This window comes from Rhinoderma darwinii (assembly GCF_050947455.1).
Source record: "Rhinoderma darwinii isolate aRhiDar2 chromosome 3 unlocalized genomic scaffold, aRhiDar2.hap1 SUPER_3_unloc_18, whole genome shotgun sequence".
Classification (NCBI taxonomy): domain Eukaryota; kingdom Metazoa; phylum Chordata; class Amphibia; order Anura; family Rhinodermatidae; genus Rhinoderma; species Rhinoderma darwinii.
This window is the reverse complement of record NW_027461743.1, coordinates 313001-330082: the sequence shown is the minus strand read 5'-3', so window position 1 is coordinate 330082 and position 17082 is coordinate 313001. Positions and strand designations below refer to the sequence as shown.

Below are 17082 nucleotides of genomic sequence, written 5' to 3'. Positions count from 1 at the left end.
CAAAGAATAAAATTAGTCGAGGGATATTTCAGAAATGTCATTTAAACCATTTGGTTGCAGAGTTAGTAATTTAAAAATCCAGAAATGTTCTCTTTGTTTTAATTTCTGGAAACGATTGGGAATGTCACAAGATATTTGCTCTATCGGAGTAATAGTAATCTTATTAAATTGACAATTATGAACCGAGGCACAGTGTCTTGAAACACTACGTTTTAAAAATCCTTTTGAGACATTGTACCTATGTTTATTAATCCTACTCCGCCGACATTGAATAGTTCTCCCAACGTATTGTAACCGACACGAACATTCCAAGAGATAAATGACATAATTACTGCCACAATTGAGGAAAGACCTAATAGGGAATATTTCATTAGTAATATTAGAACTAAAAGTATGTTTTCTATGTGAAATATTCATACAACAAAGACACCGTTTTTGTCCACATTTGAAAGAACCATTTGAAATACTAATGAAATATTCCCTATTAGGTCTTTCCTCAATTGTGGCAGTAATTATCGACTAATTTTATTCTTTGGGGGTCTATGACTGTGGTTTGTGTTTTTTCAACTTTTTTATATATATTTTTATGTGTGTTTTTTATATACATGTATATTTGGTAAATTTTCTCATTTCATATCTCCTTTTTATTTCAAATTTTTTTTTTTAATTCTCCAGTTTTTATCATTAATTGTAACTTTTATCTGTGTATGAATTTTCCATGGAATAAATATTTCAGTAAATTATAGTTAGTCCCCCAATGAGGCATCTTATATTAATTTGTAATGCTTACATCACGGTATTGGTTCTTAATTAATTTTTTACTTAGTGCATTTTTTATCATGATTTGTGTATCCTTTTGTATATTTCATATTTTTTATCATATTTTGCAATTGCCGCATTTACATTATTGAGCATCCGATTGGATCTCTTGAGGGTTTATGTATATTTTTATATATATATGATTATTCCGATTTCAGATATTAAAATAGTTGTCTTCTTTACGGCATCCCGAACCTCCTTTTGAGTTGTTTGATATCTAGTTTCTCAAGTTTATACACGCTGAGAAATACAAAATATACATGTATTCAGAGGTTTATTCGTTTAAACTGGTCCTTTTCTTCTTTTCCATCCTATTTATTAAAGTACTAGATGTTTATTTTGATAAAAATCGTTGTGTTTGTAAATACCAAACTGACGCAAATAGCAAATAGTATGTATTTTTTTGCAGTTCCCGACTTCTATTTCTCTGAAATTCCTTGATAGCATTTTCATGGTACAATGTTCTTATTTGTTATGTTTATTATCTTTTTAACTCATGATGTCATTTATTGTGTTACTATTGGTTTTGCACTTGTCTATTTTTATATATTTATTTTTTGTTTTTTGTCTATTTAAATCTTTTGTATCGATGACGTCACTGATGCACTCTGACCTTGATCACATTGGCGGTTTTTTTGGCAGCATGTTGTATTTAAGGAGTGTTGTTTCAATTGAAATTTATATGGCCTGAGGAAGATGCCGGTGCGGCATTGAAACGCGTAGCCTATTGAATAAAAGATCATATCATTATAACCATTCCAAGCATCATTCTTGAGTTGCAGCGCCGTTCATATCCCATTTTTTCCTCTGCAATCATTTCTACACGGAGACCCATTGGTGTGACCGTCTGGGATTTCGGCTGCAGCACTTACTATCCGACGTGACTGATCTTACTTCTTGTGGTAAGCCTACACCTGTCATATTTTGACTGCTATTTTTGGGCTTATTCACTGTTATCAAACATGTCAGGCTGGGGGAGGATGACTGTAGGACAGGTGAATACAATCTATTGTTCTCTGTTATCAGACATGTCAGGCTGGGGGAGGATGACTGTAGGACAGGTGAATACAATCTATTGTTCTCTGTTATCAGACATGTCAGGCTGGGAGAGGATGACTGTAGGACAGGTGATTACAATCTATTGTTCTCTGTTATCAGACATGTCAGGCTGGGGGGAGGATGACTGTAGGACAGGTGATTACAATCTATTGTTCTCTGTTATCAGACATGTCAGGCTGGGGGAGGATGACTGTAGGACAGGTGATTACAATCTATTGTTCTCTGTTATCAGACATGTCAGGCTGGGGAGGATGACTGTAGGACAGGTGAATACAATCTATTGTTCTCTGTTATCAGACATGTCAGGCTGGGGAGAGGATGACTGTAGGACAGGTGAATACAATCTATTGTTCTCTGTTATCAGACATGTCAGGCTGGGGGAGGATGACTGTAGGACAGGTGATTACAATCTATTGTTCTCTGTTATCAGACATGTCAGGCTGGGAGAGGATGACTGTAGGACAGGTGAATACAATCTATTGTTCTCTGTTATCAGACATGCCAGGCTGGGGTAGGATGACTGTAGGACAGGTGAATACAATCTATTGTTCTCTGTTATCAGACATGTCAAGCTGGGGGGGGATGACTGTAGGACAGGTAAATACAATCTATTGTTCTCTGGTACCAGCCAGCTCAGGCTGGGGGAGGATGACTGTAGGACAGGTGAATACAATCTATTGTTCTCTGTTATCAGACATGTCAGGCTGGGGGAGGATGACTGTAGGACAGGTGAATACAATCTATTGTTCTCTGTTATCAGACATGTCAGCTGGGGGAGGATGACTGTAGTACAGGTGAATACAATCTATTGTTCTCTGTTATCAGACATGTCAGGCTGGGGGAGGATGACTGTAGGACAGGTGAATACAATCTATTGTTCTCTGGTACCAGCCAGCTTAGGCTGGGGGAGGATGACGGTAGGACAGGGGAATACAATCTATTGTTCTCTGTTATCAGACATGTCAGGCTGGGGAGAGGATGACTGTAGGACAGGTGAATACAATCTATTGTTCTCTGTTATCAGACATGTCAGGCTGGGAGAGGATGACTGTAGGACAGGTGAATACAATCTATTGTTTTCTGTTATCAGACATGTCAGGCTGGGGGAGGATGACTGTAAGACAGGTGAATACAATCTATTGTTCTCTGTTATCAGACATGTCAGGCTGGAGGCGGCTGACTGTAGGACAGGTGAATACAATCTATTGTTCTTTGGTACCAGCCAGCTCAGGCTGGGGGAGGATGACGGTAGGACAGGGGAATACAATCTATTGTTCTCTGTTATCAGACATGTCAGGCTGGGGAGAGGATGACTGTAGGACAGGTGAATACATTCTATTGTTCTCTGTTATCAGACATGTCAGTCTGGGGAGGATGACTGTAGGACAGGTGAATACAATCTATTGTTCTCTATTAGGCATGTCAGGCTGGGGGAGGATGACTGTAGGACAGGTGAATACAATCTATTGTTCTCTGTTATCAGACATGTCAGGCTGGGGGATGATGACTGTAGGACAGGAGAATACAATCTATTGTTCTCTGTTATCAGACATGTCAGGATGGGGGAGGATGACTGTAGGACAGGTGAATACAATCTATTGTTCTCTGTTATCAGACATGTCAGGCTGGGGGGAGGATGACTGTAAGACAGGTGAATACAATCTATTGTTCTCTGTTATCAGACATGTCCGGCTGGCGGAGGATGACTGTAGGACAGGTGAATACAATCTATTGTTCTCTGTTATCAGACATGTCAGGCTGGGGGGAGGATGACTGTAGGACAGGTGAATACAATCTATTGTTCTCTGTTATCAGACATGTCAGGCTGGGAGAGGATGACTGTAGGACAGGTGAATAGAAATCTATTGTTCTCTGTTATCAGACATGTCAGGCTGGTGGAGGATGACTGTAAGACAGGAGAATATAATCTATTGTTCTCTGTTATCAGATATGTCAGGCTGGGAGAGGATGTGTAATGGCGGAAGGAGGTGAAGGGAACAAGTGAGCCCTAATCTACCCACCGCCCTGTCCCTGCCTACTTGCAACGACCCGCCCTAGGCGACGGGGTACAACTGGGCGGCGGTCCCTACGCTGTCTAAGTGCAAGGGGGTACAAACAGGGAACACGCAAGGGAATACAGTAGCCCACGTAACGCCGCGAGGAAACGGAGCGGGAAAGAGCCAGTCAGGATCAGGAAGTAGTGGAGTATACAAACGGGAGCACGGAGCAGAAGCAAGCCAGGGGCAGAGCAACGCAGGATAAACGGAACTGAAGCAAGGCAGAAGCACGGCAGAAGCAGGCTGGAGCAAGGCAGCAGTGGGGCCAGGAATCCAAGAGAATAACAAGCAAGGAGGAAGAGAAAACGGCAGGTATAAATGGACAGGGGGCGGAGCTAACTCTGACTGACCAGGCCGCGATAGGCTCTCCCACTCCTGAGCCTGCCACCCTGATTGGTGGGAGCAGGTGTCAGTCTCAGAGGTCTGGCCTCAGGTGTCGACTGATTAATCCTGGGAGTATACCCAGACATAGTGCCTGGCAGATCCTTTACAGTACTCCCCCCTTTATGAGGGGCCACCGGACCCTTACTAAGAGGACCCGGTTTAGTGGGGAAGAGAAGGTGGAACCTCCTGATCAATACCCCAGCGTGAACATCTCGAGCAGGAACCCAAGTCCTCTCCTCCGGCCCGTATCCTCTCCAATGGACCAGGTACTGGAGGGAGCCCTGGATCATCCTACTGTCCACAATCTTGGCCACCTCGAATTCCACCCCCTCAGGGGTGAGAACGGGAACAGGAGGTTTCCTCGAGGGGGACCAGGACGGGGAGCAGCGTTTCAGGAGGGAGGCATGGAAGACGTCGTGTATACGAAAGGATGGGGGCAGCTCCAGACGGAAGGATACAGGGTTGAGGACTTCAATGACCTTATAAGGTCCAATAAATCGGGGAGCAAACTTCCTGGACGGGACCTTAAGGCGCAAGTTCCTCGACGACAACCACACAAGATCCCCGACGACAAACCGGGGGTTAGCAGAACGTCTACAATCAGCCTGAATCTTTTGTACGCTCTGGGACGCCTCTAGGTTCTTCTGAACCTGGGCCCAGACTGTGCACAGTTCCCGATGAACGTCCTCTGCCTCGGGATTATTGGAACCACCAGGGGAAACGGAGGAGAACCTAGGATTAAACCCGAAATTACAGAAAAACGGGGAGACCCCTGACGAGTTACTGACCCGGTTATTCAGGGAAAATTCGGCGAGGGGAAGGAATGAGACCCAATCAAATTGACAGTCAGAAATGAAACACCTTAAATATTGTTCCAGGGATTGGTTAGTCCTTTCCGTTTGGCCATTAGTTTCGGGATGGAAGGCGGAGGAGAAGGACAGATCAATCTCCAATTTTTTACAAAAAGCTCTCCAAAATAAGGAAACAAATTGTACCCCTCTGTCCGAAACTATATTGACTGGGGCCCCATGGAGACGCAAAATGTGTTTCACAAACAAAGAAGCTAACGTCTTGGCGTTAGGTAGTTTCTTAAGTGGCACAAAGTGGCACGTCTTGCTGAAGCGGTCTACTACCACCCACACCACCGACTTGCCCTGAGATGGAGGCAAATCGGTGATAAAATCCATGGAGATATGGGTCCAAGGTCTCTGGGGAATGGGCAAGGAACGTAGTAAGCCCGCAGGTCGGGACCTAGGGGTCTTGGACCTAGCACAGACCTCACAAGCGGCGACGTAAGCCCTAACGTCTTTAGGCAACCCAGGCCACCAATAGTTTCTGGTAATGAGGAGTTTGGTACCCAAGATGCCAGGATGACCAGATAGAGCGGAGTCATGGTTTTCCCTGAGCACCCTTAGCCGGTATTGCAGGGGGACAAACAGTTTGTCCCCAGGGAGGTTCCCGGGAGCTGAACCTTGATCAGCCGCGATGTCAGAGGCTAAGTCAGAATCAGTGGCAGAAACAATTATACCAGGGGGTAAAATACAAGCAGGATCCTTCTCAGAAGGAGGATTAGCCATGAAACTACGTGACAGTGCATCAGCCTTAATATTTTTGGACCCAGCCCTATAGGTAACCAAGAAATTAAATCTGGTAAAGAATAGTGCCCAACGAGCTTGTCTAGGATTAAGCCTCCGGGCAGATTCTAGGAAAACCAGATTCTTGTGGTCAGTAAGGACCGTTACCTGGTGTCTGGCCCCCTCCAAGAAGTGACGCCACTCTTCAAAAGCCCATTTAATGGCTAAAAGTTCGCGGTTGCCAATATCATAGTTACACTCCGTGGACGAAAACTTCCTAGAGAAGTAAGCACAGGGGCGGAGATGGGTGAGGGAGCTGGTACCCTGGGACAAGACGGCACCCACTCCCACCTCGGACGCGTCAACCTCCACAATAAATGGCTCCCTTTGGTTGGGCTGAACCAGCACGGGGGCCGAGATAAAGCACTTCTTGAGGGTCTCAAAGGCCTGGACGGTCTCAGGGGGCCAATGGAGGACATCAGCACCCTTGCGAGTGAGGTCCGTAAGAGGCTTAGCGACGAACGAGAAGTTGGCAATAAATCTCCTGTAATAGTTAGCGAATCCCAAAAAACACTGTAGCGCCTTCAGGGAGGCAGGTTGGACCCATTCCGCCACAGCCTGAACCTTGGCAGGGTCCATGCGGAATTCATGAGGAGTGAGGATTTGACCTAAAAATGGTATTTCCTGTACCCCAAACACACATTTTTCGGTCTTCGCAAACAGATTATTTTCCCGAAGGACCTGGAGCACCTTCCTGACATGCTCAATGTGGGAGGACCAGTCCTTGGAAAACACCAGTATGTCATCAAGGTACACTACAAGAAAATTACCCAGGTAATCTCTCAGGATTTCATTAATAAAATTCTGGAAGACGGCAGGGGCATTACACAACCCAAAGGGCATGACTAGGTATTCGAAATGACCTTCGGGCGTGTTGAACGCAGTTTTCCACTCATCCCCCTCTTTGATGCGGATAAGGTTATACGCCCCCCGTAGATCGAACTTAGAGAACCATTGGGCCCCCTGAACCTGATTAAAAAGATCCGGAATCAAAGGCAGGGGATACTGGTTCCTTACTGTGACCTTATTCAAGTTCCGATAATCAATGCACGGCCTAAGACCACCATCCTTCTTCCCCACGAAGAAGAAGCCAGCACCTACAGGAGAAGTCGAGGGGCGAGGAGCCAGTCAGGATCAGGAAGTAGTGGAGTATACAAACGGGAGCACGGAGCAGAAGCAAGCCAGGGGCAGAGCAACGCAGGATAAACGGAACTGAAGCAAGGCAGAAGCACGGCAGAAGCAGGCTGGAGCAAGGCAGCAGTGGGGCCAGGAATCCAAGAGAATAACAAGCAAGGAGGAAGAGAAAACGGCAGGTATAAATGGACAGGGGGCGGAGCTAACTCTGACTGACCAGGCCGCGATAGGCTCTCCCACTCCTGAGCCTGCCACCCTGATTGGTGGGAGCAGGTGTCAGTCTCAGAGGTCTGGCCTCAGGTGTCGACTGATTAATCCTGGGAGTATACCCAGACATAGTGCCTGGCAGATCCTTTACAGGATGACTGTAGGACAGGGGAATACAATCTATTGTTCTCTGTTATCAGCCATTCCAGGCCATTAGACTCCAATAGTTCAGTATAACAGCCCCAGAAAGTTGTCGATTTTCCTGACATTTCTCGTTCTCACTTTATTTTGTGACCTTATTACATTTTCCAGGTTTTGTTGTCAGACATTGATGATTTTTCAGTAGGATTGATTACTTTATGTTGCCGGAGGTTAGAAGGACATGGCATCTTTCTTCCAGGCACAGGTTTTGCCGGTCAGCCTCATTCACACAGCATGGACAGAAGTGGAGCGGTATCTGGAAGGAGGTCACGGAAAGTTGTAGCCTTTTAACCCCTTAAGGACAGATCCTCATTTTTCCAATCTGACATCGCACTTTATGTGGTAACTCCAGAGGGCAATTACCGATCCGATTGATTCTGAGATGATTCTCTTGTGACACATTGGAATTTGTGTTACTAGTAAAATTTGGTTGATACATTTAGTATTTAATTGTGAAAAACACAAAAAATTTAGAGAAAATTTGCAAAAACTTGCATTTTCCTAAATGTCAATGTATCTGCTTGTAGGACAGACAGTAACACCACACACAATAGTCACTAGTTCACATCCCCCGTGTGTCTACTTTATGTTTGCATCGTTTTTTGAACATCATTTTATTTTTCTAGGACGTTACAAGTCAGCGAGGCTGTTCCTCCACCAGGTCCTCCAAACAGATTCAGACTAAGGGGAAACCCCACAAGGGTGCTTAGGGATGGGGATACCCCACAAGAGTGCTTAGGGATGGGGATACCCCACAAGAGTGCTAAGTGATGGGGATACCCTACAAGAGTGCTTAGGAAAGGGGATACCCCAAAAGAGTGCTTACTTGGCATCTGTGGTGGCTATCGCACAGGGTTGAGCCCGGATTCCGGCGACCGCACACCTCCCCTTCACCAGCCTGTCCTGGGTTCCTACGTTTCTGCTGGCACCATGGGCGGCCATTACTTGGTGTCTGTGGGGAATATAGGAACATGGTGGCGCCTGGTTTATGGCGCCTGCCCATAGTCAGTGTCTCCCGGCGTCCTGGTGGCAACGGCTACTGAAAAACACCGGAAGTGAATGTCTGCCCTCAGAAGGGTCGCAGGCTAATCGTACATTACACGCTGATCTGAGCGCTGAAAGTAGAAATGAACCTCTGTGTGAGCACCTTCCCCATGACTATTCCCTGATGAACCTGTCACTTTACCACAGGAGACGTGTCGTTGCTTTGCTTATTTTCTGCACTTATTTTGTTTCTTTTTTCTGACTTTACATTTTTCTTATTTAACCGCTGACTATTATCTGTCCTACCAGAGCCGTTACATTTATCACACATATCCTCCACATATCCGCCACATATCCTCCACATATCCGCCACATATCCGCCACATATCCGCCACATATCCTCCACATATCCGCTACATATCCACCACATATCCGCCACATATCCTCCACATATTCGCCACATATCCACCACATATCCACCACATATCCGCCACATATCCAACACATATCCGCCACATATCCGCCACATATCCTCCACATATCCGCCACATATCCACCACATATCCGCCACATATCCACCACATATCCGCCACATATCCGCCACATATCCTCCACATATCCGCCACATATCCACCACATATCCGCCACATATCCAACACATATCCGCTACATATCCTCCACATATCCGCCACATATCCGACATACATCCTCCACATATCCGCCACATATCCGCCACATATACAACACATATCCAACACATATCCGCCATATCCAAAACATATCCGACATATATCCGCCACATATCCACCACATATCCGACACATATCCGCCACATATCCGCCACATATCCACCACATATACTACACATATCCGCCACATATCCGACACATAGCCGACATGTATCCGCCACATATCCACCACATATCCTACACATATCCGACACATAGCCGACATGTATCCGCCACATATCCGACATATATCCGGCACATATCCACCACATATCCACCAAATATCCGACATATATAGTTACATAGTTACATAGTTTGTACGGTTGAAAAAAGACACATGTCCATCAAGTTCAACCAAGGGATGGGAAAGGGATATTCGCTACATATCCACCACATATCCACCACATATCCGGCATATATCCGACATATATCCACCACATATCCACCACATATCCACCACATATCCGACACATATCCACCACATATCCGCCACATATCCAACACATATCCACCACATATCCAACACATATCCAACACATATCCACCACATATCCGCCACATATCCGCCACATATCCACCACATATCCACCACATATCCAACACATATCCGCCACATATCCGACATATATCTGCCACATTTTCACCACATATCCTACACATATCCGACACATAGCCGACATGTATCCGCCACATATCCGACATGTATCCACCACATATCCGACACATATCCGACACATATCCTCCACATATCCTCCACATATCCGCCACATATCCGCCACATATCCGACATACATCCTCCACATATCCGCCACATATCCGACATATATACAACACATATCCAACACATATCCGCCATATCCAACACATATCCGACATATATCCGCCACATATCCACCACATATCCGCCACATATCCGACATATATCCGCCACATATCCACCACATATCCTACACATATCCGACACATAGCCGACATGTATCCACCACATATCCGACATGTATCCACCACATATCCGACATATATCCTCCACGTATCATACACATATCCACCACATATCCGCCACATGTCCGACACATAGCCGACATATATCCTCCACATATTCTCCACATATCCACCACATATCCGACATATATCCTCCATATATCCACCACGTATCCACCACATATCCACCACATATCCGACACATATCCACCTCATATCCGACATACATCCGCCACATATCCACCACATATCCAACACATATCCACCACATATCCGACACATATCCACCTCATATCCGACATACATCCGCCACATATCCACCACATATCCACCACATATCCACCACATATCCACCACATATCCACCACATATCCGCCACATGTCCGACACATAGCCGACATATATCCTACACATATTCGCCACATATCCACCACATATCCACCACATATCCACCACATATCCAACATATATCCTCCATATATCCACCACATATCCACCACATATCCACCACATATCCGACACATATCCGCCACATATCCGCCACATATCCAACACATATCCGACACATATCCACCACATATCATACACATATCCGCCACATATCCGCCATATATCCGACATATATCCGCCACATATCCGCCACATATCCACCACATATCCGACACGTATCCGACACATATCCGCCACATATCCGCCACATATCCGCCACATATCCGCCACATATCCGGCACATATCCGCCACATATCCACCACATATCCACCACATATCCACCACATATCCGACATCTATCCTCCACATATCCGCCACATATCCGACATATATCCTCCACATATCCGCCACATATCCGCCACATATCCACCAAATATCCGACATATATAGTTACATAGTTACATAGTTTGTACGGTTGAAAAAAGACACATGTCCATCAAGTTCAACCAAGGGATGGGAAAGGGATATTCGCCACATATCCACCACCTATCCACCACATATCCGACACATACCCGACATATATCCACCACATATCCACCACATATCCACCACATATCCGACACATATCCACCACATATCCGCCACATATCCAACACATATCCACCACATATCCAACACATATCCACCACATATCCAACACATATCCTACACATATCCGACACATAGCCGACATGTATCCGCCACATATCCGACATGTATCCACCACATATCCGACACATATCCGACACATGTCCGACACATATCCGACACATATCCGACACATATCCGACATACATCCTCCACATATCCACCACATATCCGCCACATATCCGACATATATACAACACATATCCACCACATATCCGCCATATCCAACACATATCCGACATATATCCGCCACATATCCACCACATATCCGCCACATATCCGACATATATCCGCCACATATCCACCACATATCCTACACATATCCGACACATAGCCGACATGTATCCACCACATATCCGACATGTATCCACCACATATCCGACATATATCCTCCACGTATCATACACATATCCACCACATATCCGCCACATGTCCGACACATAGCCGACATATATCCTCCACATATTCGCCACATATCAACCACATATCCACCACATATCCGACATATATCCTCCATATATCCACCACGTATCCACCACATATCCACCACATATCCGACACATATCCACCTCATATCCGACATACATCCGCCACATATCCACCACATATCCACCACATATCCAACACATATCCAACACATATCCAACACATATCCACCACATATCCACCACATATCCACCACATATCCACCACATATCCGCCACATGTCCGACACATAGCCGACATATATCCTACACATATTCGCCAAATATCCACCACATATCCACCACTTATCCACCACATATCCACCACATATCCGACACATATCCGACACATATCCACCACATATCCACCACATATCATACACATATCCGCCACATATCCGCCATATATCCGACATATATCCGCCACATATCCGCCACATATCCACCACATATCCGACACATATCCGACATATATCCGCCACATATCCGCCACATATCCACCACATATCCGCCACATATCCGCCACATATCCACCACATATCCGCCACATATCCGCCACATATCCGACATATATCCTCCACATATCCGCCACATATCCGACATATCCGCCACATATCCACCACATATCCGACATCTATCCTCCACATATCCGCCACATATCCGACATATATCCTCCACATATCCGCCACATATCCGCCACATATCCGCCACATATCCACCAAATATCCGACATATATAGTTACATAGTTACATAGTTTGTACGGTTGAAAAAAGACACATGTCCATCAAGTTCAACCAAGGGATGGGAAAGGGATATTTGCCACATATCCACCACATATCCACCACATATCCGCCACATATCCGCCACATATCCGACATATATCCTCCACATATCCGCCACATATCCGACATATCCGCCACATATCCACCACATATCCGACATCTATCCTCCACATATCCGCCACATATCCGACATATATCCTCCACATATCCGCCACATATCCGCCACATATCCGCCACATATCCACCAAATATCCGACATATATAGTTACATAGTTACATAGTTTGTACGGTTGAAAAAAGACACATGTCCATCAAGTTCAACCAAGGGATGGGAAAGGGATATTTGCCACATATCCACCACATATCCACCACATATCCGACATATATCCTCCATATATCCACCACATATCCACCACATATCCACCACATATCCGACACATATCCACCACATATCCGCCACATATCCAACACATATCCACCACATATCCAACACATATCCACCACATATCCACCACATATCCGCCACATATCCACCACATATCCACCACATATCCAACACATATCCGCCACATATCCGACATATATCTGCCACATTTTCACCACATATCCTACACATATCCGACACATAGCCGACATGTATCTGCCACATATCCGACATGTATCCACCACATATCCGACACATATCCGACACATATCCTCCACATATCCTCCACATATCCTCCACATATCCGCCACATATCCGCCACATATCCGACATACTTCCTCCACATATCCACCACATATCCGCCACATATCCGACATATATACAACACATATCCAACACATATCCGCCATATCCAACACATATCCGACATATATCCGCCACATATCCACCACATATCCGACATATATCCGCCACATATCCTACACATATCCGACACATAGCCGACATGTATCCACCACATATCCGACATGTATCCACCACATATCCGACATATATCCTCCACGTATCATACACATATCCACCACATATCCGCCACATGTCCGACACATAGCCGACATATATCCTCCACATATTCGCCACATATCCACCACATATTCGACATATATCCTCCATATATCCACCACGTATCCACCACATATCCACCACATATCCGACACATATCCACCTCATATCCGACATACATCCGCCACATATCCACCACATATCCAACACATATCCACCACATATCATACACATATCCAACACATATCCAGCACATATCCAGCACATATCCACCACATATCCACCACATATCCGCCACATGTCCGACACATAGCCGACATATATCTTACACATATTCGCCACATATCCACCACATATCCACCACATATCCAACATATATCCTCCATATATCCATCACATATCCACCACATATCCACCACATATCCGACACATATCCACCACATATCCGCCACATATCCAACACATATGCGACACATATCCACCACATATCCACCACATATCATACACATATCCACCACATATCCGCCATATATCCGCCACATATCCACCACATATCCGACACATATAAGACATACATCCGCCACATATCCACCACATATCCACCACATATCCGACATACATCCGCCACATATCCACCACATATCCAACACATATCCACCACATATCCACCACATATCATACACATATCCAACACATATCCGACACATATCCGACATACATCCGCCACATATCCACCACATATCCAACACATATCCGCCACATATCCGACATATATCCGCCACATTTTCACCACATATCCTACACATATCCGCCACATAGCCGACATGTATCCGCCACATATCCGACATGTATCCACCACATATCCGACACATATCCGACATATATCCTCCACATATCCGACATATATCCTCCACATATCCGCCACATATCCGCCACATATCCGACATACATCCTCCACATATCCGCCACATATCCGCCACATATCCGACATATATACAACACATATCCAACACATATCCGCCATATCCAACACATATCTGACATATATCCGCCACATATCCACCACATATCCGCCACATATCCGACATATATCCGCCACATATCCACCACATATCCTACACATATCCGCCACATATCCAACTCATAGCCGACACATATCCGCCACATATCCGACATATCCACCACATATCCGACACATATCCTACATATATCCTCCACATATCCGCCACATATCCACCACATATCATACACATATCCGCCACATATCCGACATATATCCGCCACATATCCACCACATATCCGACACATATCCGACATACATCCGCCACATATTCACCACATATCCACCACATGTCCGACACATAGCCGACATGTATCCGCCACATATCCAACATCTATCCACCATATATCCGCCACATATCCACCAAATATCCACCACATATCCTGAAATGAGAATGATGGGGGGTTATCTGACTGTCCGTCCACTGCCCTGATATTACTGATAAATGTTATAGAATAAGTCCCTAAAAAACAAGTGAAGGTCACTAAAGGTCAATTGATGGCTCCGCGCTGGTCCCATCGGGGGTGTAGCTGAGTTACACTCGGGCCCTGGTGACTGGTGGCCCCTCTGCCACATAGAAACCCACCCGGACTATAAATAGCAGGTGGGATGTGGGAGCCAGGAGCGTCACGTTATCCTCTGGGACACACAGCGCAGGGATTTCTCTACCATTATGGCGTCATGTGAAATCTCCGGACTGTACGGGGGGCGGCATGTAACGTCCCCCAATGTGAGAATCATCGCCCCTGATATTCCTGATGTCTCCTAATGGTTCAGGAAATTAACACCTCGTAGTCTGATCTGTTGTCATCCCTCTGAAACTGGAGATGGGGTCCAGACCTTGCTATTCCTGGTCATACCCGGGCCCCTGTGTCTAAAGGGCCCACATTCTGTAGTGAAAGAGACCAGCAGTTCCATAACTGGGGGTGCCATTAGCAGGTGCGGAGTCTGCACTGGACTCCAGGATCTGTAGCGGGGGAGGAGCAGTCTCTTAGGTTATAAGGATAGGGCCCCACACATGACCCAGGGCCACATGTCCCCTAATGGATATTTATACAATTTTATCCTTTTTTGTTTAATTCTTTCCATTTCTTCTTTTTCTTTCAGGTTTTGTGTGGGAGACAAATTTTTTCTAAAGAACAACATGATTCTGTGCCAGACGGACTACGAGGAGGGACTGATGAAGGAGGGCTACGTGGCCCAGGTGCGCTGAGGGTCCAGCGCTGGACGGTGTATATAAGAGACGCAGCCGGGACTTGTTGTAGGGGATGGATCCCGGTGCCGGAGCTGTATGTAGTATCGTAACGCGCCGCTCCCCTACAGACCTCTACAGACTGCGGATCATTATTATTTCTGGAGTAACCCTTTCCTTTTGCTTGCACCGGTTCGGTCGGATTCGCTCGGCATGAGACTGTACATAATGTATTGTACGACACCAATGGAATACAGTTTTATTGTGTTACCATTTGTGTTGCTGTTGCTTTCTTTGTAATTGTCGCATTTAGTACAATCAGTGTTTACACGATGAATATTTCTGCGTCCTGTGTCCGGCAGCCATTTTACACGACGAGCTGGAACTTTCTATAGTAAAGAATTAAAGAGCAGAACATGTTGATTATATAAATGATGAGTGGACCCACTGTTTGCCTTCTCTTTATTACGTCTTTCTACATGAGGATCTCCCTGGGGGGGGGGGTACTGTTGGGAAGCAGGGCGTGCAGGGTCCCTGGGTCTGATGCACCTTCTCTTACCTCAATGGCGGCACTTTTGCACTTTAATGACATCAATAGATAAAAGAATTAAAAATGTTCAAAATATATAAAAATCGCAATCATATAGTAACAACAGTCTCCATAGACACTACAACAGAAGAAGTAGTAAGGAAGGTAGCGGTGATAGACCTGGAGGGTCCTGTGTTGGGTGGAGGTGATAGACCTGGAGGGTCCTTTGTTGGGTGGAGGTGATAGACCTGGAGGGTCCTGTGTTGGGTGGAGGTGATAGACCTGGAGGGTCCTTTGTTGGGTGGAGGTGATAAACCTGGAGGGTCCTGTGTTGGGTGGAGGTGATAGACCTGGAGGGTCCTGTGTTGGGTGGAAATGATAGACCTGGGGGGTCCTGTGTTGGGTGGAGGTGATAGACCTGTAGGGTCCTGTGTCGGGAGAAGATGATGCAGCTGTAATGTTCTGTGTTGGGTGGAGTTGAAGAAGCTGGAAAGTTCCTTACTGGGTGGAAAGGACAGAGCTGGGGTGTTGTGTGTTGGGTGGAGGTGATAAAACTGGAGGGTCATGTGTTGGGTAAAGGTGATGGAGTTGGAGGGTAATGTGATGGGTGGAGGTGATAAAGCTGGAGGGTTCTGTGTTGGGTGAAGGTGATGGAGTTGGAGGGTCCTGTGAAGGAGTTGGAGGGTCCTGTGTTGGGTGAAGCTGATGGAGTTGGAGGGTCCTATGTTGGGTGAAGGTGATGGATTTGGAGGGTACTGTGATGG

At 45.7% G+C, this 17082-nt stretch overlaps 1 protein-coding gene across 3 annotated transcripts in view; it reads left to right on the top strand.

Moving 5' to 3' along the window:
- LMO3 (LIM domain only 3) overlaps positions 1–16230 on the top strand; it is a 110504-nt gene extending 94274 nt beyond the window's left edge. For all 3 annotated transcript variants that reach the window (XM_075847322.1, XM_075847320.1, XM_075847321.1), the window contains exon 4: positions 15705–16230. In XM_075847322.1, coding sequence (XP_075703437.1) covers positions 15705–15810 — 106 coding nt within the window. In that variant the 3' untranslated portion in view covers positions 15811–16230. The remainder of the gene's footprint in view (positions 1–15704) is intronic.
- The last annotated feature ends 852 nt before the right edge of the window (positions 16231–17082 follow it).